The following is a 24,534-nucleotide window of genomic DNA, read 5'->3' as shown; positions in this document are numbered from 1 at the left end:
CATGAGTACCATAACCACCTTGTTTCTCAGCTGGTAAAACATATAGCTGGGGGTACCTGGAGGTTTGGTAAAGGTTATTTAGTGGTTTGAGCTTTGATTTTTTTTTCTTGATGAAGTTAAGGTAAACAGGGACAGTGTAATATTTTCTCCCTCTTAATGTGCTCCCAATTATCCATTTTACCTATTGAAGTGTATTCAAATTGTTTACACATAGCTACTTCACCTTTTTTTTATCAATAAAAATAGCTGGTTTTGCTTATTGTTTTCCCACCTATACTGAACATTTCTTATCTTAAATTCCGGTAACAAAAAAATGTAGATTTAGAGAAAATAATGCTCCAAGTTGGGGCTGTGACAGAGGTACTAAAATGTTCATTTACCATTGTTCTCTCTAAATATTTGCCTTTAAGTAAACTGTAATAAAGAGGATAAGGATGACTTTGTGTCATTAATTTTACAGTACACTGATCCCTTTCAGTGTATCACAGCAATCAGCGTTTTATCAGTTCTACCCTCAAGCATAACTGGCTGGTCAGCTACTCATTCACTGGGACTGACTTATCTGAGATCAGGTAGGGAAACCCTTCGAATTTGGCCAGTTAGTGATATTTGAGAAATGTAGATGAGAAACGCTGATTTAAAAGTATGTTAGGTAAAATTTATATCACTGTAGTGCCACTGTGTAATATCACATAGAAAATATGCCATGAGGAAATGGGCCAGGTAGAGAGTGTTCAATACCAAAGTATGATACAATGTAGCGGGCCTGATAAGCTGCATATTAGATGCAGAGAAGGGAGAAAAGAGAGAGGCGCCAAACATAAAACAGTATCGTGGATCCAACCAAATATGGCTCACAAAACTCCCCCCCGTGGTTCCAAATACTCACAAGCGGAGTGGCACAAGTAACGTGCCTCTATCAGCAGATCGGAACTGTTCTGAGTCGCCCGACAGACACACCAGGGCTGGTACACGTCACACGGTAGCGGGTAATTCCGTTAGGCTCCGACTAGCAAAAATCCGCTGTGGGTGCTGTGCAATGCTGGAGAGTATTTGACCCAATTACTCTCCAGCATTGCACAGCACCCACAGCGTGTGACGTGTACCAGCCCTGGTGTGTCTGTCGGGCGACTCAGAACAGTCCCGATCTGCTGATAGAGGCACGTTACTTGTGCCGCTCCGCTTGTGAGTATTTGGAACCACGGGGGGGAGTTTTGTGAGCCATATTTGGTTGGATCCACAATACTGTTTTATGTTTGGCGCCTCTCTCTTTTCTCCCTTCTCTACAGCCAGGAATCCATCTGGATTACTTTCAGGAGTGCTGCCATCAAGTTCGGCGTCTCAGAACTGTATTTAATATCTAAGCACCAGTGCACCTTCTGGGGATTGTTGATCCTATTTTTCTATATTAGATGCAGAAATGTGGTATAATGAATTTTACTTCTCTCATCATATATTTTTTGTGAGGTAATATTAAGGAACTATATGTGTGTGTGTGTGTTCCCTCTGTAAGCTGCTCTCATTATTTGTTGCTCTAAAATTTCCAAAGATTTGCCGCATTTGCATTAAGTAAAACTGGAATTTAAATAAATTATGCAAAACAGAAAAATATATCTGATGCCAATTTGTCACATTCATGTTGCAGCTGAGGGTACAAAGTGCAAAAAGTGTAGGGTTACATGCTACAAAAAGGTTAACAGACACTGCCTTACAGTACAGACAGGGGTCCCAATCTCTGATACCTGTGCAGATTAGCGGAGCTAAAATCCTAAACTAAGAACCCTAGGTAGAGACTGAACCATTGGAGGGGATGTAACAATATGTAACTGGTTACTCAAAAGTAAGCAATTTACATAAACAATATGACATACCTGCTGCAATGGCACCAACCAAAGGCTGCAGGAGAACCACTACAGGGTAGTTCCAAGCACCAATGATTAGGACGACTCCCAGAGGCTCAGAGTGTATATACACTTCATCTTGCAAGGTCATTAGGTTCTTTTTAACATGCTGAGGTGCTGCCCACTCCGGAAGTTTCTCAATAATCAAGTTAATCTCCGCTAACATTCCCATGATCTCATGGCTGTAAGCACTGCAACCATTCTGTAGATTAAATGACATTTACAAAACATGAGCAGTTACATGCAATACTACTACTAAATTAGATACATTTTAGACTGACTATAAATGGAAACATAGAAACATCCAAACAAAAAGATATGTATGTTATCCAGAATGATAGAAGATGAGTAGAGCATTTAAATGCAATAACATAATGACAAAGTATCAACAGACAAAGAGATAGATAAGATAGATGATATACTCAAATTTCAAAAGGTAAAAACGAAATAATGCTAGAGTTAAATTCTTACCCTAATGCAAATCACAGAACAATTAGAAATGAGCCATGTGCTTTCCCAAACACACTCCATTTAAGCGAATGCAGTAAAAATGGCTGTGCCACCTCACCCAAGAGTACTTAATTGTAAGGTTAAAAAAGTAACTATATAATTTAATGTTTTTATTTTTGGTCAAAGTTTAGGTTTTAAAATTATATTAAGACAGCCCAAATTTGAAAATGTTCCTATTTTTAGCATTTGAGAGAACCTCAACATTGTAAGTTTTCTGGGGTTTTTTGTTTTGTTTGCATTTGAAATTTGCTATTTGTTTAAAGGTATAACAATACAAATGTCCATATTAACTTGCTTGTGGCTTTTTGCATCTTAAAATGTATAACCCGTGGAGAATTAAAAAGGCAGCCAATCCCTGAAGGGCCAGGCAAAATGCTTTAATGTACATGTTAGATTAACTATTAATTAGGATTAGCTGCTATAAATCATTGTAAAATTTAAACTTCTGTCCATTATATGGATATGGATCTTGCTATGGAGCGAGCTTAGTGTAATAGTAACCAAAACTGGATTATGTGCATTCTGAATCAGAATAGTCCTGAAGTCTTGGTAAGAAACCATGAAAAGCAAGAACCGTGAAGCTCAAACTGCTGTCTCTGAAGATGCGACTAAAAATTTGAAATCCATAATGGACACATAAAGCATAAATAAAATTGCACTTTAATTATGTAAAGACAAAGTAATGTAGCATTAAAAGTTAATTAAAAAATAATTTAAAACAAAACCTTGTTCAAATCGGCTTTTAAGGCTGCTTTGATTTCGTCTTCTTTCTCAGTGAACATTCTCTTAAGGGACTTCAGCTGCTGGACTCTAAAGTCCAAGGATCGAGTTCTTCCAGAGGCAAAGGCCTTTCTTGTTTTTTCCACAATCTGCTGCATCTTGGTGGTATGCTAGGCTGCACGAAAGGTTAACAGTTTAAAGACAAAGAGAATATAATTAACACTTTTTGATAAGATGGACAATTCCAAGTCTGTACATACAAAATGATGTATTCAAACACAAGGAAGAGGTTCACATTGTAGGATATAGACGCTAAATTCTTTTAATTTTGCTTAGCTGTGAGGTTTGTTTTTTTAAGTGAAGGTGATCTGAATCTCTTCCAATTCCATAATGTGGGTTCACCTTATTTTTTTTGCAATGATGGGTACGATCTTCAGCAGCACACTAATTTGTTAGCCGAGTTATAGGGGCCGATTTACTATGCCCGGAATTTATAGTTTTTAATACTGCTGTCATCAGAAATAATCTGGTGGTGCACCAAATAACACTTTAGTAAGCAGAATACACTTTCTATAAAGTTGATTTATTGGTGCAGTAGTACAGCTATGCTCCAAGCAAAGAAATCTACTCCATATATCTGACTCCTGCTAAATGTTTATGAAACCAGAGATTGGGAAATTGATAAGACTTCATCGAGACTATCCATTGAATTAACAGTTTTTGAACAATGAAGTAATTGCTAAATGTGGTTTATAAGACTTGCACAGTGTCTATTTAAATAGCTGTTATCAGAAGATCAAGACAAAGCCGTTTTAATTTAACTAAAACATTATTTTAAAATGTGAATGTGTTTGTTACCCCTTTTAATTGTATTGTGCCATTAAAAGGGATATGAAACCCAAAACGGTTTCTTTTGAGATTCAGACAGAGCATACATTTTTAAAAAAATGTTTCCAATTTAATTATTTAATTAAATTTGCTTTGTGCCCATGTTGAAGAGATACCTAGGTAAAAATGTGCAACCACATAGTGCTCTTGAAAATCCTTGCAAAAATGCTTCCCTATAGTGTTCCAGACAAATGCACGCTTCTGAGCTTATTTCCCTGCTTTTCAACAATAGATACCAAGAGAGCAAAGAAAATGTTATAATAGAAGTAAATTAGAAAGTTGTTTAAAATTCCATGTTCTATCTATCTGAATCATGAAAGAAACATTTTGGATTTCATGTCCCTTTAACTTTATTAAGTTGTGTATTGCTGGTCTAAATATTACTCTTCAACAAAAGATACCAAAAGACTGATGTACATTTGATAATAGAATTAAAGTGGTGGTAAATCTAAGCGTATAACAAACCCTAGGATTTACCATCACTAAAAATCAAGTGGACTTTAAGTGATCAAACATGTAAAAAAGGGTGCTAAACTCACCCTTTCGGTACCGTTGCACAGCGCTAAACTCGGGGGCTTTGGCCGCTCACGGCACATCGATCTCCTTCAACGGCACATCGATCTCCTACAAAGAGGTAACGTTTGCACCACTGAAGCAATAGCCGTGCGTGTCAACTGACAGGTTTCTGTATGCACGGCTATTGGTTTAGAGGTGCAAGCGGCACCTCATTGGTAGAAGATTGATGTGCCGTGGGCGGCCGGAGCCGCTGAGTTTAGCTCTGTGCAACAGCACAGAAAGGGTGAGTTTAGCACTCTTTTTTACATATACAATCACTGAACCTCCACTTGATTTTTTAGTAAATCCTAGTGTTTGTTAAATGCTTGGATTTACCACCACTTTAAAATGGAATGCTTCTTAAAATTGGATACTTTATCTTAATCCTAAAAAAACAAAATTTATGCATGCCTGATAAATTTATTTCTCTTGTGGTGTATCCAGTCCACGGGTTCATCCATTACTTGTGGGATATTCTCCTTCCCAACAGGAAGCTGCAAGAGGACACCCACAGCAGAGCTGTCTATATAGCTCCTCCCCTAACTGCCACCCCCAGTCATTCGACCGAAGACAAGCAAGAAAAAAAGGAGAAACTATAGGGTGCAGTGGTGACTGTAGTTTAAAAATAAAAAACACCTGCCTTAAAATGACAGGGCGGGCCGTGGACTGGATACACCACAAGAGAAATAAATTTATCAGGTAAGCATAAATTTTGTTTTCTCTTGTAAAGGTGTATCCAGTCCACGGGTTCATCCATTACTTGTGGGATACCAATACCAAACCTTTAGGACACGGATGAAGGGAGGGACAAGGCAGGAACTTAAACGGAAGGCACCACTGCCTGTAAGACCTTTCTCCCAAAAATAGCCTCAGAAGAAGCAAAAGTATCAAATTTATAGAATTTAGAAAAGGTATGAAGCGAAGACCAAGTCGCTGCCTTACAAATCTGTTCAACAGAGGCCTCATGTTTAAAAGCCGATGTGGAAGCTACTGCTCTAGTGGAATGAGCTGTAATTCTTTCAGGAGGCTGCTGGCCAGCAGTCTCATAAGCTAAGCGTATTATACTTCTTAGCCAAAAAGAAAGAGAAGTTGCTGAAGCCTTTTGGCCTCTCCTCTGTCCAGAGTAGACAAGAAACAAAGCAGATGCTTGACGAAAATCCTTCGTAGCTTGTAAATAAAACTTTAAAGCACGAACCACATCAAGATTGTGTAATAGACGTTCCTTCTCTGAAGGAGGATTAGGACATAGTGAAGGAACAACAATCTCCTGATTGATATTCTTATTAGATACCACCTTAGGAAGAAACCAAGGTTTGGTACGTAACACGACCTTATCTGCATGGAAAATCAGATAAGGGGAATCACATTGTAAAGCAGATAACTCTGAAACTCTTCGAGCCGAGGAGATAGCTACTAAAAACAGAACTTTCCAAGATAAAAGCTAATATCTATGGAATGCAAAGGATCAAACGGAACCCCTTGAAGAACTTTAAGAACTAAATTTAAACTCCATGGCGGAGCAACAGGTTTAAACACAGGCTTGATCCTAACTAAAGCCTGACAAAACGCCTGAGCGTCTGGAACCTCAACCAGACGTTTGTGCAAAAGAATAGACAGAGCAGAAATCTGTCCTTTTAAGGAACTAGCTGACAAACCCTTCTCCAATCCTTCTTGGAGAAAAGATAATATCCTAGGAATCCTGAACTTACTCCATGAGTAACCCTTGGATTCACACCAATGAGGATATTTACACCATATCTTATGATAGATTTTCCTGGTTACAGGCTTTCGAGCCTGAATAAAGGTATCAATGACCGATTCGGAAAAACCACGCTTTGATAGAATCAAGCGTTCAATCTCCAAGCAGTCAGACGTAGAGAAATTAGATTTGGATGTTTGAAGGGACCTTGAAGTAGAAGGTCCTGCCTTAGTGGCAGAGTCCATGGTGGAAAGGATGACATGTCCACCAGATCTGCATACCATGTCCTGCGTGGCCACGCAGGGGCTATCAAGATCACTGAAGCTCTCTCCTGCTTGATCTTGGCAATCAGACGAGGGAGCAGAGGAAACGGTGGAAACACATAAGCCAGGCTGAAGGACCAGGGGGCTGCTAGAGCATCTATCAGCGCTGCCTTGGGATCCCTGGACCTGGACCCGTAACAAGGAACCTTGGCGTTCTGACGAGACGCCATGAGATCCAGTTCTGGTTTGCCCCAAAGTTGGATCAACTGGGCAAATACCTTCGGATGGAGCTCCTACTCCCCCAGATGAAAAGTCTGCTGACTTAGAAAATCCGCCTCCCAGTTCTCTACTCCTGGGATATAGATAGCTGAGAGATGGAAAGAGTGAACCTCTGCCAATAGAATTATCTTTGAAACCTCCAACATTGCCAGGGGGCTCCTTGTTCCCCCCTGATGGTTGATATAGGCTACAGTCGTGATGTTGTCTGACTGAAATCTGATGAACCTGACCGCAGCTAGCTGAGGCCAAGCTTGAAGAGCATTGACTATCGCTCTTAGTTCCAGAATGTTTAATCGGAAGGAGGGCCTCCTCTTGAGTCCACGAACCCTGAGCCTTCAGGGAGTTCCAGACTGCACCCCAGCCCAGAAGGCTGGCATCTGTCGTTACTATAGTCCATTCTGGCCTGCGGGAAACTCATTCCCTTGGACAGATGGACCCGAGATAGCCACCAGAGAAGAGAATCCCTGGTCTCTTGATCCAGATTTAGTAGAGGGGACAAATCTGTGAAATCCCCATTCCACTGATTGAGCATGCAAAGTTGCAGTGGTCTGAGATGTAGACGGGCAAACGGAACTATGTACATTGCCGCTACCATTAATCCGATTACCTCCAAACACTGAGCCACTGATGGACGAGAAAACAGAATTTATATTTACCTGATAAATTTCTTTCTCCTACGGTGTATCCGGTCCACGGCTTCATCCTTACTTGTGAGATATTCTCATTCCCTACAGGAAGTGGCAAAGAGAGCACACAGCAGAACTGTCCATATAGCTCCCCCTCTGGCTCCGCCCCCCAGTCATTCGACCGACGGTTAGGAGAAAAAGGAGAACCATAGGGTGCAGTGGTGACTGTAGTGTACAAAAATAAAAATTTAAACCTGACCAAATGCCAGGGCGGGCCGTGGACTGGATACACCGTAGGAGAAAGAAATTTATCAGGTAAACATAAATTCTGTTTTCTCCTACATTGGTGTATCCGGTCCACGGCTTCATCCTTACTTGTGGGAACCAATACCAAAGCTTTAGGACATGGATGAAGGGAGGGAACAAGTCAGGTAACCTAAACGGAAGGCACCACTGCTTGCAAAACCTTTCTCCCAAAAATAGCCTCCGAAGAAGCAAAAGTATCGAATTTGTAAAATTTGGCAAATGTATGCAGTGAAGACCAAGTCGCTGCCTTACAAATCTGTTCAATAGAAGCTTCATTCTTGAAAGCCCATGTGGAAGCCACAGCTCTAGTGGAATGAGCTGTCATTCGTTCAGGAGGCTGCTGTCCAGCAGTCTCATATGCCAATCGGATGATGCTTTTCAGCCAGAAGGAAAGAGAGGTAGCAGTCGCTTTCTGACCTCTCCTCTTACCAGAATAGACAACAAACAAGGACGATGTTTGTCTGAAATCTTAGTTGCTTTTAAATTAAAAAAGTACTCCTAGGAGTAATCTAACAAGCCATGTGGAAACTAGGCCCCAAATAAAGATTTATCACTCTCAGAGAAAAAACGTTTTTATTTATAAATCATGCAAACGTTTTTACACTAAGTAATATAGGTATTAACATGAATATTATCCCTTTTTGCAAGCAGGATCCCAGTTGTTAAATCACTGTATAAGGCTTACCTTAAATATACCAGGCACTGTCAGCATTTTCTAGACCTTCTCTCTCTAGAAAAAAATATACTGAACATACCTCAAAGCAGGCAATCTGCAGACCGTCCCCCCAACTGCAGTTTTCTTTCCATACTCTTCAGTTATGTGTGAGAACAGCAATGGACCTTAGTTACAAACCGCTAAGATCATCAAACCTCCAGGCAGAAGTCTTCTTCCAATTTCTGCCTGAGAGCAAAAACAGTACAACGCCGGTACCGTTTAAAAATAACAAACTTTTGATTGAAGGTAAAAACTACACTAAGTCACCACATCTCTCTTGAAACTTATTTTCTTGTCGAGAGCTGCAAGAGAATGACTGGGGGTGGCAGTTAGGGGAGGAGCTATATAGACAGATCTGCTGTGGGTGTCCTCTTGCAGCTTCCTGTTGGGAAGGAGAATATCCCACAAGTAATGGATGAACCCGTGGACTGGATACACCTTTACAAGAGAAAATATGAATTTTGCATCTCTTTAAACCCATAGCTAAAGTCTGCAACATATTACAGCTCCAGAGCAGACCTCAAGCATTCACTTGTAGCCAAAAATCTTTGGCACTGTCTTTTTTTAATGAGGTTATAAGAAATACAAATGGCAAAGAAAATGTCATTCCATACATCATATTTTTAATAGTGAGAACGGTATTAAGCACAATTAAATAAAAAAGTACATAAAACCATTTTGTTTTTTATATTGGCTCAGATAGAACATACACTTTAAAAGAAATATTCATTTTACTTATATTATCAAATGTGCTTCATTCTCTTGGTATCCTTTGTTGAGGGTGCATCAATGCACTACTGGGAGCTAGATAAATACATTGGTTGAGCCAATGACAGATATATGTGTGCAGATATCAATCAGCAGTTAAATAAAAAGATAGAAGCGCTCAACCTGGGAATGAACAATAGCTTGTTCTTTGGCTAGTTACCACCCAAGAAGCAGCCTCTTTATGCGCAACATGTGCCTTTCCCAGAGAAGAGCTTTCCTGAAGCATATCAGTCTGATCCTGGCTTAACAGTTCAGTCCAGCCCCGAAATACCAGGCAGTCCCTCTCTGAACGAGAGAAAAAGCAAAACCCCACACGTAAGTTTCAGCCTATTGTGTGCCTAGACAGAGGGATATGGCTGCACCTCACTGACGAGGCCCACAATAGGCCGAGACGTACGTCTGGGGTTTTGCCGTTTCTCTCGTTCAGAGAGGGATTGCCTGGTATTTCGGGGCTGGACTGTAGTGTGAAGTCAGGATCAGACTGATATGCTTCAGGAAAGTTCTTCTCTGTGAAAGGCACATGTTGAGCAAAAAGAGGCTGCTTCTTGGGTGGTAACTAGCCATAGAACAAGCTATTATGCTATTGTTCGTTCCCAGGTTGAGCTCTTCTCTCTATTTATTTATCAATCAGCAGTTAGCTGCCAGTAGTGCATTATTGCTTCTGAGCCTACTTAAGTATGCTTTTTCAACAAAGGATACCAAAAGAAGCATTTGTGCATATGAAGTTCTTTCTTATTTTTACACATTTACCAGAGACCTATTGGGACCATTACATTTCACCCAACTAGGAGCCTGCTATTGGGACCCTTAGTACAAAAAAAAACTCATCAAAAAAAGGACAACTTATGTATCTTTCAATTATACTATAAGGCTACTTTTGGACCTATCTTCTCCTGGTAAGCAAAGTCATGAAGAAGGACGCTTAAAAATAACACTTACATTTAGTGAAATAACACACTGAAATAAACAGCACAGTAGCTGGCTCTCACCTTGCAGAATATGCATAAGAGAATGTAGTAAGAATGGGAAATATGATTTGGGGCTATTAATTAGGTAATTGCCATAATTTAGGACAACTTCACAGTTGTGCAGACAAACTGAATTGCATGACATTTAGAATTTAACATATATATATATATATATATATATATATATATATATATATATATATATATATATATATATATATATATATATATATATATATATATATATATACACACACACACACACACAATGGACCATAGGTTGTTACAGTGTAAATTAGCATAAGTGTATATGATTTACAAAACACATACGGTGTTAATAGGGGTTTTGTGATTTATTATTGCATACAGATAGATACCTGCGCTACTGCAGCTATAATCTGATTCCTATCAACATTCAAATTGAAAATCAATTATGAGGGAAAAAATGTGAGATGACTGGTAAATGCGCATTATATGCTGATCTGTTAAAAATATTATCTGTGAACATCTATCAGTATACTCTCTGTGGATATCTATCAACAGAGAGAAAAAAACAAGTTTTACATGTCTGAATGTACGAAGTACAGAGAAATGACCTTAGGTTAAAAAAAAGATAATACTGTGTAACTTGTGCAAAATATTGCAGTACTCACAAAATACTGATCCCCAACGTCTCTTATCACACAGGGATTTCACCTTGATCTATGTACAATATCTATAAGATATTTTTTTTAATCATTGAATGTTGACATACCAGAAGACACCATTCAAAAGTACAATCTGCATATAATATCAAGGGGGGGGGGGGTCGGAATGAACACTTACTTTTGGAAACAGCTAATTTATTTACACTAGGACAAATTTGCAGCTGCTATGACAACTGATTAATGTTTAATTTAGATAAAGCTATAGATGTATTTTTAAAGTTGTATTAGTTGTTTAATTATTGACAAAATAAGTGTAACGTTTTAGTGTCTATAATACAATGGGAGCTGCCATGTTGTAACTTAGGTAACTTCACTGCTACCTATATTATACCATTTGTTTCTCGTTACGCTGCTATTTACCACTGTATAGAGTTTTCACATATTGGTAATAGGATTAATCTTTATTATTATCCCTTGTTAATGCTGCCATTCACCTCTTTATAAAGTTTTTACAAGAATTTATATAAATTCCCACACAGCCACTTTAACCATTACTTATCACTGTTAAGAGATTTAAAGAAATCCACACCTATCACTATTACACATATTGCAACTTTGTTATCCATTTTCATAGAGATTTAATACACATCTTTATTTCTTTACACTGCTAGTTATTCACTAGACACCACTTACAAATAGAAATACACACACACATAGTATACGTGGAATCTCACTATTTTTGTTATCCACACGAGTTTTTGAGACACAATCAATCATTTAAGATATTCTTAACGAGATATGCAATTATATTTATGGTAGTTTAATCCTAGCTATTTTATTAGCGCCAGTTTTCTACATTTTAACATACATCTCACTTCATATCAAACTACTGAGGAGGAGTAGTTTTCTAACTAGGCATTTAGGATTATAGTTAGCGCCAATTCTCATTCCTATTTTTCTCAGTTAACTTCACTGCTATGGCCAATTAGGAGCAGTTATAAAATAGGTCACTAGTAGGGATGCACCGAAATTTCGGCCGCAGAAAGTTTCGGCCGAAATTGGCATTTTTGGCTATTTCGGTTTTCGTTTTTTTTGCTTGTTATTTTCGGTAAAATTATTGTGTAGCATGTTTCAAATTTGATGCTAGCCTAGAGCTGCTGTTTAAGTTTATTACTTGACATACTGTTCTGCATATAATGAGTTTTCTAGGACTATACTTTATTTGGATAATTGGTAAAAAAAAAACTTAAATATTATTCTTTTACAGAGAACTAAATGAAGAATAATACAGTATATTGATATTTATAATTGTTTTAAGTAGGGATGCACCAAAATTTTGGTCACAGAAACATTTTTGACGAAAATGGCATTTTTTGCCTGTTTTTTTTTTTTCTTGGTAATATTATTGTGTAGCATATTATTGTTTTAAGATATTTTTGTCCAATTTTAGTGTGTTACTTTCAATAAAAGTGTGGGCTTTTTTTTATTGGCTCTAATTATGCAAAAAAAAAAAAACCTAAAAAAATAATTTGAAAATAATTTGAAAAAATACATTTTCGGTGTCAGTTTCGGTTTTCGGCCAAGTGCATCCCGGATTTTCGGATTCGGTCCAGAATTTCCATTTCGGTGCATCACTAGTCACTAGAGTGTGCAGCCAATGGCTGTGTGGAATATAACAGTGTTCTGCACTTACATTTCTAACAGGAACTGAAAAGCTCACAATATCATAATGGAATTACAGGAAAAGGGGACCAAATAAATAATGAAAGTACATTGCAGAGTGTGTATATATATATATATATATATATATATATATATATATATATATATATATATATAAAATGTATCCTTTTATATTACCATCTCAAAGTGTTTAATTTCCCTTTAAAGGGACACTCAAGTCAAAAACTTTTATGATTTAGATAGAGCCTGCAGTTTTAATGCACCTTACAATTTACTTCCATTATCAAATTTTGCAAAGTCTTTTTATAGTCACACTTTCTGTGGAACAAGATCCTACTGAGCATGTGCACAAGCTCACAGGGTATACGTATACTAGTCTGTGATTGGCTGATGTCTGTCACATGATACAGGGGGCTGGAAAATCAGAGAAACAAATAAAATTTCTCATAAAAAAAAAAATCTAATGCTTATTTGAAATTCAGAGTAGGTGTTAAACCATTGTCTTTTTTATTATGCACTTCTACTGCATTGAATGGTCCTTTAAACATTGTACAAGAACTCTCTTGTGCAATCCCACACCCCCTGCGTTCACAAAACCAATTGTGCAAGACCAGGGCATGTCAATCAGCCCAAACAAGTGAGTTTCGGGGCTATTTATCTCACCACCTCTAAGGTAGCAGAGAGGCAAAAGAAGCACTGAATGCAGCTTAATAAATCTTCCTCTAATTATGGAATCAAATAAATCTTCCCCTAAATTTGGAACCATAAGGGGTTTGATTTTAAGACTGAAAATATGACTTGAATCTATTCCACATTCTGGGTGGAGGATTTTTGCCATTTCTGAAAACTAAATATACATATATCAGGGATGTGCACTCATAAGAGGCATATGTGGCCAAAGCTTAATTAAATTTAATTAAAACAAAAAAAGTAAAAAAAAAATATTTTCCCCCATGTAATGCTATGGAGAGGCAGGTACAGGAACGCTTCTCTCCATTGCAGTACATGGGTCAAATGAAAAGCTGTACTGCAGCGCCACCTGTGTTCTGCCAATATATTAGCAGCAAAAATTGGGACAAAATAGGAGGCACCCCTCTTGATGCCTCCTAGCAAGTGAAGGATATATAAATTAATCAGGAGGAGGATGCAGTGAGCAGGGTCATGTGACACAACTGGAAGCCGAGGTAACCTAAGAACAGATGATACCAAGCAGAAGAGTAAAGTAGTATTCTACATCTCTTGCGATTCACAAATTGTGTTCAGATACAGCTCATTAACAGGGGGACAGTAAGTGAGCATAACCCAACACTGACAGGAAGTCAAAAGGTCAATTCAAATTTCAATCCATAATTTAAAACCCAGAGTTTTAAATTAAGTGTGCAGTCTCCACATTATTTAAATTAAAGTTTTTGACATTGAATATTGGTAAGCCTCCTTTTCATGGTTATTTGATTTAATTAGGTACAAACTCCATATATGTTATGTCTGTTCAGTCAGAGGATGCAGTATCTATTTTTATTTTTCTCTGTGTCTCCATTTAATTAAAGACTGCTGTTAACTTGTAATTCACAAATCAATTGAAAGCTGTTGCATTGTGTTTTTAACCCCTTAACGACGCATGTCGTACAGGGTACGTCGCACACAACCTGGTCTTAAAAGACCAGCGACGTACCCTGTACAACATTAGGGGTTTAAAGCGGCTGGAAGCGATCCTGCTCGCTTCCAGACGCTTTCCGGTTATTGCAGTGATGCCTCGACATTGAGGCATCCTGCAATAACACCCCTTGGCCATCCAATGCAGAGAGAGCCACTCTGTGGCCCTCTCTGCACCGGACATCGATGGCCGGTATCGTTGGTGGGTGGGAGCTGCAGCAGGAGGCGGGTGGGCGGCCATCGATGCTAGCTATGACGTGGAGGGGGGCGGGATCGGAGGCGCGCGCACGTTTACGGGAGGGCGGGGGCAGGCACGGGGTGGAAGCGGGTGGGAACGGCTACACTACAGAAATATAAAAAAAAAAATAAGTTAGATAGAGTGGGGTACAAAGTCATTTTTAAAATACATCTAAGGGATCTGGGAGGGGGTGGGGGGTTGCTCTTTGGCTGGGGGGAAGCTACACTACAGAAAAAAAAAATACATATATATGAAAAAGCAGGGGGGGTTTTTTGTAAACTGGGTACTGGCAGACAGCTGCCAGTACCCAAGATGGCTACCAATAAGGTAGAAAGGGAGGGTTAGAGAGCTGTTTGGGGGGATCAGGGAGGTTGAGGGCTAAGGGGGGATCCTACACAGAAGCATATGTACTTAAGATGGCGGGACAATTGTGGGGTGGGGAGGTAAGAGAGCTGTTTGGGAGGGATCAGGGGTGTGATGTGTCAGGTGGGAGGCTGATCTCTACATTAAAGCTAAAATTAAAAATACAGGGTAAAGAACAGCGCTAAATGGTAACCAACATACTCCTTGGAATAGATAAAAACTTTCCGCAATAGGACACAAGAACGAGCCTCCCAGACGAAATGCTGCTGCACACCGATCCGTGAATTCCTCTCTCACGGATAAACCAAGATGAAGCTGTAGAAACACAAAGGGACAGCGCAACTCGACTCAAGGTAGTATTTATTGCAATCCAAAAACCACGCACATATAAAAACACACTTACAAGAAGTAAGAAAATCACGAGCCCTCAATAAAATTTCTTTAAAAAGTTCCGAATAGCACTTTGGGCACTCCTGGTTGAAGGGCAGCGTCTTGCAGCAAACTGTTACTTCCGGCGTCTATTCAAACCGCCTGGGCTTTCGGCAACTGCAACTGGAAACGCTGACGGATCTCCACCTGACGTCACTGTCCTTCACCTACGGGAGCCCAACAGGATCAAAAAGCCTCAACGCGTTTCGCCAGTTGCACACACCGGCTTTCCCTCTTGAGAAAGCCGGTGTGTGCAACTGGCGAAACGCGTTGAGGCTTTTTGATGTTCACCTTCCACCCGTGAGACCTTAGAAAGGCCAGTACAATCTCCGTGTGAGCCTTGGCTCTGGGAAAAGACGACACCTGTATTAAGATGTCGTCCAGATAAGGTGCTACTGCAATGCCCCGCGGTCTTAGTACCGCCAGAAGGGACCCTAGCACCTTTGTGAAAATTCTGGATGCAGTGGCCAAACCAAAAGGAAGGGCCACGAACTGGTAATGCTTGTCCAGAAAAGCGAACCTTAGGAACTGGTGATCTTTGTGGATAGGAATATGTAGGTACGCATCCTTTAGATCCACGGTAATCATATATTGACCTTCCTGGATCATAGGTAAGATTGTTTGAATGGTCTCCATCTTGAATGATGGAACTCTGAGGAATTTGTTTAGATTTTTTAGATCCAGGATTGGTCTGAAAGTTCCTTCCTTTTTGGGAACCACAAACAGGTTTGAGTAAAAGCCCAGTCCTTGTTCTGCAATTGGAACTGGATATATCACTCCCATCGTGAGTAGATCTTCTACACAGCGTAAGAACGCCTCTTTCTTTGTCTGGTCTGCAGACAGACGAGAAATGTGGAACCTTCCCCTTGGAGGGGAGTCCTTGAATTCTAGAAGATATCCCTGAGTAACAATCTCTAATGCCCAGGGATCGTGAACATCTCTTGCCCAAGCCTGAGCGAAGAGAGATAGTCTGCCCCCTACCAGATCCGGTCCCGGATCGGGGGCTACCCCTTCATGCTGTCTTAGTAGCAGCTGCAGGCTTCTTGGCCTGTTTACCCTTGTTCCAGCTCTGCAAAGGCTTCCAGGTTGCCTTGGGCTGTGAAGCGTTACCCTCTTGTTTTGCAGCTGTAGAGTTTGAAGCAGGACCGCTCCTGAAGTTGCGAAAGGAGCGAAAATTAGCTTTGTTTTTAGCCTTAAAGAGCCTATCCTGCGGGAGAGCATGGCTCTTTCCCCCGGTGATATCTGAAATAATCTCTTTCAACTCGGGCCCGAAAAGGGTCTTTCCCTTGAAAGGAATATTTAGTAATTTTGATTTGGACGACACATCGGCTGACCATGACTTGAGCCAAAGCGCTCTGCGCGCCATAATGGCGAAACCAGAATTTTTTGCCGCTAACTTAGCTAATTGCAAAGCGGCATCTGTGATAAAAGAATTAGCCAGTTTTAGTGCATTAATTCTATCCATGACTTCGTCATATGAGGTCTCCCTCTGGAGCGACTCCTCCAGCGCCTCAAACCAAAAAGCCGCTGCAGTAGTTACAGGAACAATGCAGGCAATAGGTTGGAGAAGGAAACCTTGTTGAACAAATATTTTCTTTAGTAAACCTAACTTTTTATCCATAGGATCTTTGAAAGCACAACTGTCTTCGATTGGAATGGTTGTGCGCTTGGCCAGTGTCGAAACTGCCCCCTCTACCTTAGGGACCGTCTGCCACGAGTCCCGCCTGGGGTCAATTATGGGGAACATTTTCTTAAAGATAGGGGGGAACAAAAGGGACACCTGGTCTCTCCCACTCCCTAGCAACAATATCCGCCACCCCCTTAGGGATCGGAAACGCATCAGTGTATACAGGGACTTCTAGGTATTTGTCCATCTTACACAATTTCTCTGGGACCATAGGGTCACAATCATCCAGAGAAGATAAAACCTCCCTAAGCAATACACGGAGGTGTTCCAACTTAAATTTAAACGCTAGTGAATCTGATTCTGCCCGTTGAGAAACCTTTCCTGAGTCAGAAATTTCTCCCTCAGACATCACATCCCTCGCTCCTACTTCAGAGTGTTGTGATGGTACGTCAGATAAACCTCCCAAAGCTTCCGACTGCTCTTCATCTGTTCTTAAAACAGAGCTATAGCGTTTTTAGGGAAAACTGGCAGTTTGGATAAAAAGGCCACAAGGGAATTATCCATGACTGTCGCTAGTTGTTGCAATGTAATGTAATAGGTGCCAATGCACTAAAGGCACTAGGTATCGCTTGAGCGGGCGTAACTGGTGATGACACATGGGGAGAGGAAGGCAGACTATCCTCATTACCTTCAGTCAAAGAATCATCTAGGGTTATATTTTTAAGTGACACAATATGATCTTTAAAGTTTATAGACACATTAGTGCACTTGGGACACATTTTGAGAGGGGGTTCCACCATGGCTTCTGAACACATAGAGCAAAGCTTTTCCTTAGAAAGCTATCTCGCTTTGTAGGGAAAACTGGCAGTTTGGATAGAAAGGCCGCAAGGGAATTATCCATGACTGTCGCTAGTTGTTGCAATGTAATAGGTGCCAATGCACTAGCGGTACTAGGTATCCACATTCACTTTACCCTCCCGTGGAGAGACCCTACTGCTAGAGCCGGCAAAGAGAATGACTGGGGGGTGGAGCTAGAGGGGGAGCTATATGGACAGCTCTGCTATGTGCTCTCTTTGCCACTTCCTATAGGGAATGAGAATATCCCACAAGTAAGGATGAATCCGTGGACTGGATACACCTTGCAAGAGAAATTATACACACACACACACACACACGTCAAGGGATATTCAGGGATTCCTGAAAGATATCAGTGTCCCAATGTAACTAGTGCTAATTTTCAAAATGATAAGATATGATGAAAATAATGGTATCTTTATAAAGTCCATTTAATGGCGAGAAAAACGGTATATAAATGTGTGGGTACAGTAAATGAGTAAGAGGAAAATTACAGCTAAACACAAACACCGCAGAAATGTAAAAATAGCCCTGGTCCTTAAGGGAAAGAAATTGAAAAATGGCCTTGTCCTTAAGGGGTTAATATGTGCTGCTTTTATACAAGTGTATATTAATAAAGAAGGAGATAATGCGTCATTTAAAAAATATATGTAATTATTGCAGTTAAATGTTTTTAGAAATAATGCCACTGTAAAGTAACTAGTTAAACACATAGTCAAAGGGAGACATTTAAAATTAAACTTTCATGATTGAGGTAGAGCATGCTATTTTAATAGACTTTGAGTTATTTATATTTTGAGAATTAGCATCAACTGTTACTGGCCCCATGTCAGCAAATCAAATTAGTTTTTGAAAGGAACATGAAAGTCATAATTACATTTCCATCATTCAGATAGAAATTGCACACAAAAAATAAGTAAATAAACTTTCTATTTTAATTTTATTATTATGTACTTCATTCTTTTGCTATCCTTTGGTGTCCTTTGTTGAAGAGCATACCTTAGTGGGATGTGCACGTGCGTTTCTTGAACACCATATTGCAGCAGTAGCTGTGTTGGCAGTATTGATAACTTGTCCTTTGTGTAAAACTTGTATGGTAAATTATTTCTATTTTTACAATACGGCAGTGAGTAGAGAAGAGATTGTGTATCATTCTAATTGCTTAGTAACTGGCACTGTGCCACAGAATTGTGTGAGTGTGTGTGGGTGTCAGTGAGCAGAGTATGTGTGCTTAATTCTCCAGGTAATCAATGCATTTCTCATGAGCTGGTGCTTTAGTGCAGTGTTTCTCAACAATGGTCCTCAAGTACCCCCAACAGGCCAGGTTTTCAATATAGCTGAATCAGTGCACAGGCGAAGTAATCAGCTGATCAGTAACTCAGTGGTTACTAACTTGCTCTCACCCATCACCTGATTATGTCACCTGTGCAGTGGTTTAGCTATCATTTAAACCTGCCCTGTTGGGGGTACTTGCGACCCTCTGTACATGTGTTTCTCTGGGGTATGATATCTAGTGCCTCACCAGCCTCTGACCTCACTGCACGTCACAGATAGATATCTCAAACTGCATAATATGCTTAAAATCACATGGCCTGAATGGACGTTCACAGAAAAAAACAATGATATTTATGTTTCAGGGTACAAATTGCAACCATCTAAAAGCAGCTTCAGCTTGAAATCCTGTATGAAATAGCCTAGTAGTGATGCAAAAACTGAAGGATGCTTTTTATATAGCTGCATAAATGCAATTAAAGTGAAGGTAAATTTTGATGAATGAAAGCACGTTTTTTTTTAAAAAATACTATTAAAAAAAGGGGCACTTTCATTCATCAAAGTTTAGAAGGCAGCCGTTTTGATTAAAAAAAAAAAAAAAAAAAAAAAAAAAAAAAAAAAAAAAAAAAACTTACCTTTGTTTTTTTCCACAGCCAGAGCAGCTTCCCCCACCCGGAGATCCTCTTCACACGACATCAATGACTAATCTAGCTTCCTCCAATCAGGGCATGGCCTCAAGCAATGACTACCCTGGGGGGAAAGCCATGATTGGAGGAAGCTGGATTAGTCATTGATGACGTGTGAAGAGAGGATCTCCGGGTGTGGGAAGCTGCTCTGGCTGTGAGAAGAACAAAGGTACGTTTTTATTCAAAATGGCTGCCCCTGTTTTTAATAGTATTTTTAAAAAACGGGATTTCATTCATCAAAGTTTACCTTCACTTTAAAGTCTTAAACTAAAGGACCATTAAAGGGATGTTAAACAGTCCGTTTCATTGTTATAATAAAAAGCACTAAGCAGTGGGTTATAGTTAAAAGGGACAGTCAAAATCAGAATTGTTATTGTTTGAAAAGATAGATAACACCTTTACTACCCATTCCCCAGCTTTGCAAAACCAACATTATTATATTAATATACTTTATAACATTTAAACCTCTAAATTACTGCCTGTTTCTAAGCCATTACAGAAAGCCTCTTATCACATGCTTTTGTATTTGCTTTTCACAACACGAGACTGCTAATTAATGTGTGCAGACATCCCAACTCTCTCTGAAGTTCAGGGAGTCTCCCTCATTGCAACAGTGGCTCCTTGATGCCAGCAAATGAAATGCAATTTCCCTGAAACTACAAGTACCATGATCCAACGTGGCCCAAATCTGGAAACAGTGTTTCTTTAAGGAATGCCCTTAGTTGCAGGGACGTCATCGAGCAGGAAGGCGTTGTCACAGCTAGTCTGTCTTTACTTTTAGTGTATTGCATGTCTGCCACCCCCCTCCTGCTGTTTGGAGGCTGCGATAAGGCAATTGGGGAGGAGGAGAATCAGCAGGAGGCAACATCGGCTGCAGCATAGGCTGAGTGAGAACTGAGAAAAAGGGGCAAAGAGTGTGCCCCTGTGAGGGAGGAGATAGACACCCCTGCTGCAAGGTCCTTATCAAATTGACTCTACTGTGAGTACAAAACATAATTACATACAAATAGCCTCTCAAACTCAAAATCGCATATGCTCCCAGACACAAGCCGAAAGTCGTACAGGGACAACTATACGGAGTACTTTGCAAGCTGGGGCACTATGGAACCCTCAAAGCATGCATCAGTAATCAAAAAGCCCCCACTGATTTTAATAAAATAAAAAACAAATACTAACTTATTAACTGCATGTAATTAAACTTCGTATTCTTAAATATATGAGCATTCAGCAAGCATACGATCACTGGAAAATAGGTTTGTTGTATGTGGTTGTGCAAGAAAACAGAATTTATGCTTACCTGATAAATTACTTTCTCTTGCGGTGTATCCAGTCCACGGATTCATCCTTTACTTGTGGGATATTCTCCTTCCCTACAGGAAGTGGCAAAGAGAGCACACAGCAGAGCTGTCCATATAGCTCCCCCTCTAGCTCCACCCCCCAGTCATTCGACCAAAGGTTAGGAAGAAAAAGGAGAAACCATAGGGTGCAGTGGTGACAGTAGGTTAAACAAAAAATTTTACCTGACTTAATTACCAGGGCGGGCCGTGGACTGGATACACCGCAAGAGAAAGTAATTTATCAGGTAAGCATAAATTCTGTTTTCTCTTGCAAGGTGTATCCAGTCCACAGATTCATCCTTTACTTGTGGGATACCAATACCAAAGCTTTAGGACACGGATGAAGGGAGGGAACAAGGCAAGTACCTTAAACGGAAGGCACCACTGCTTGCAAAACCTTTCTCCCAAAAATAGCCTCCGAAGAAGCAAAAGTATCGAATTTGTAAAATTTTGAAAAAGTATGCAGTGAAGACCAAGTCGCTGCCTTACAAACCTGTTCAACAGAAGCCTCGTTTTTAAAAGCCCATGTGGAAGCCACTGCTCTGGTAGAATGAGCAGTAATAGTTTCAGGAGGCTGCTGGCCAGCAGTCTCATAGGCCAAACGGATGATGCTTTTCAGCCAAAAGGAAAGAGAGGTAGCAGTTGCTTTCTGACCTCTCCTCTTACCAGAATAGATAACAAACAAGGAAGATGTTTGTCTCAAATCCTTAGTTGCCTGTAAATAGAACTTAAGAGCACGAACTACATTAAGATTGTGCAACAGACGCTCCTTCTTCGAAGAAGGATTAGGACACAGAGAAGGAACAACTGTTTCCTGGTTAATATTCTTGTTAGAAACAACTTCAGGAAGAAAACCAGGTTTGGTACGCAAAACTACCTTATCTGCGTGGAACACCAGGTAAGGTGAATCACACTGTAAGGCAGATAATTCTGAGACTCTTCGAGCAGAAGAGATAGCTACCAAAAACAAAACTTTCCAAGATAACAACTTAATATCTATGGAATGTAAAGGTTCAAACGGAACCCCTTGAAGAACTGAAAGAACTAAATTTAGACTCCATGGCGGAGCCACAGGTTTATAGACAGGCTTGATTCTGACTAAAGCCTGCGCAAACGCTTGAACGTCTGGTAGCTCTGCCAGATGCTTGTGTAAAAGGATAGACAGAGCAAATATCTGTCCTTTTAAGGAACTAGCTGACAATCCTTTCTCCAATCCTTCTTGGAGAAAAGACAATATCCTGGGAATCCTAATCTTACTCCACGAGTAACCCTTGGATTCACACCAACAAACATATTTCCGCCATATCTTATGGTAGATTTTCCTGGTAACAGGCTTTCTAGCCTGAATCAGAGTAACTATAACTGACTCAGAAAAACCACGCTTTGATAGAATTAAGCGTTCAATCTCCAAGCAGTCAGACATAGAGAAATTAGATTTGGATGCTTGAACGGACCCTGTATTAGAAGATCCTGCCTCATTGGCAGTGTCCATGGTGGGACAGATGACATGTCCACTAGGTCTGCATACCAAGTCCTGCTGGCCACGCAGGTGCTATCAGAATCACAGAAGCCTTCTCCTGCTTGATTCTGGCGACCAGACGAGGGAGAAGGGGAAACGGTGGGAAAACATAAGCCAGAATGAAGGACCAAGGCGCTGCTAGAGCATCTATCAATACCGCCTTGGGGTCCCGGGACCTGGACCCGTAGAGAGGAAGTTTGGTGTTCTGACGGGACGCCATCAGATCCAACTCTGGAGTGCCTCATAGCTGAGTCAGCTGGGCAAATACCTCCGGGTGGAGTTCCCACTCCCCCGGGTGAAAAGTCTGACGACTTAGAAAATCTGCCTCCTAGTTGTCTACTCCTGGGATGTGAATTGCTGAGAGATGGCAGGAGTGATCCTCCGCCTACCTGATTATCTTGGTTACTTCCGTCATCGCTAGGGAACTCTTTGTTCCCCCCTGATGATTGACGTAAGCTACAGTCGTGATGTTGTCCGACTGAAATCTGATGAATTTGGCCGCAGCTAGTTGAGGCCATGCCTGAAGAGCGTTGAATATCGCCCTCAGTTCCAGAATGTTTATCAGGAGAAGAGTTTCTTCCCGAGACCATAAGCCCTGAGCTTTCAGGGAGTCCCAGACTGCACCCCAGCCTGACAGACTGGCTTCGGTCGTTACAATGATCCACTCTGGTCTGCGGAAACATATGCCATGAGACAGGTGATCCTGAGACAACCACCAGAGAAGAGAATCTCTGGTCCCCTGATCCAACTGAATTTGAGGAGACAAATCTGCATAATCCCCATTCCATTGTTTGAGCATGCATAGTTGCAGTGGTCTGAGATGTATCCGCGCAAAAGGGACTATGTCCATTGCTGCTACCATTAATCCGATTGTCTCCATGCACTGAGCTACAGATGGCCGGGGAATGGAATGAAGAGCTCGGAAAGTAGTTAAGAGTTTTAATTTTCTGACCTCCGTCAGAAATATTTTCATTTCTACCGAGTCTATTAGAGTCCCTAGGAAGGGAACCCTTGTGAGAGGGGAAAGAGAACTCTTTTTTTTTTTTTTTTTTTTTTTAATTTTTATTGAGTTTTTCAAATACAGAGTAATCATTCAACATGAATTTTGTGACCTCAAGCAACACAGAAGATATAAAAAGACAAGCATACTGCATAAGGCCATTGATTAACATAAAATAAGGAAAAATTCACTTCAGCAAATATATATCTGAAGAATAGGATTTCTTCAAACTGAACAGTATATATTTCAAATGGTACTGCATATTTAGCCGCATATAGGAAAGCTCTAGTGTGCAGCAAGATATACCAGAATATTAAGAAATATGCAATATTATTATCAACTATTATTCTGAACATTTTATATACCAATATGCACAATATCCTAAGCAAAGATTTTTAAAGCATATGCAATAGTGAAATATACCTGATTGCTTCAGACCGAACAGCACATATTTCAAAATGTATAGCATATATGACAGCATTTAAGCAAATATTTTTAAAGCATATGCAGTAATTGAATATACATGATTGATCCAGAATGAACAGTAGGTATTTCAAATTGTATAGCATAGGTAGCAGCAAATACGAAAAATGTAATGTGCAACAGTATATAACAAAGCATAGAGAAGTATGCAAATATTAATATCAACCATCCGGCCAAACATGTTATATACCAATATGTGAAACATCCTAAGCAAATATTTTTAAAGCATATACAGTAGTTGAGTAAATATAGGAGGAAAAGTGTGGTTTGTTACAAGGAAAACCGCGCAAGAGCACCCTGAACACTGTTCCCCAGAGTCAGGGTACCATATAGAGGGAAGGGGGAGGGAGAAGGGGGGGGGGTATGGGGGGCGGAGATTAATCAAATAGCTTTGTAAGATTTAACCAGAATTTACTAATAGTATATATCTAGAAAAAAACCCCACTATCCAGCCCAGACCAGCTAACCTAAAATTAAAAGGGGATCATCAATAATATAAAGCTTCAGCCTTCACCTAATCAACCTCCACTGACATGACCCATAA

The 24,534-nt window shown here is 40.1% G+C and overlaps 1 protein-coding gene across 3 annotated transcripts in view; it reads right to left on the bottom strand.

The window, feature by feature from the left end:
- The window catches only part of LOC128653829 (aldehyde dehydrogenase family 3 member A2), a 149,776-nt gene that overhangs the window by 113,286 nt on the left and 11,956 nt on the right, over positions 1 to 24,534 (bottom strand). For all 3 annotated transcript variants that reach the window (XM_053707361.1, XM_053707360.1, XM_053707362.1), the window contains exons 2-3: positions 3,137 to 3,306; positions 1,872 to 2,103 (exon numbers count right to left, since the gene is read on the bottom strand). In XM_053707361.1, coding sequence (XP_053563336.1) covers positions 1,872 to 2,103; positions 3,137 to 3,289 — 385 coding nt within the window. In that variant the 5' untranslated portion in view covers positions 3,290 to 3,306. The remainder of the gene's footprint in view (positions 1 to 1,871; positions 2,104 to 3,136; positions 3,307 to 24,534) is intronic.

Source organism: Bombina bombina, chromosome 3 (assembly GCF_027579735.1).
Source record: "Bombina bombina isolate aBomBom1 chromosome 3, aBomBom1.pri, whole genome shotgun sequence".
NCBI lineage: Eukaryota > Metazoa > Chordata > Amphibia > Anura > Bombinatoridae > Bombina > Bombina bombina.
This window is presented reverse-complemented; position numbering and strand designations above follow the sequence as displayed.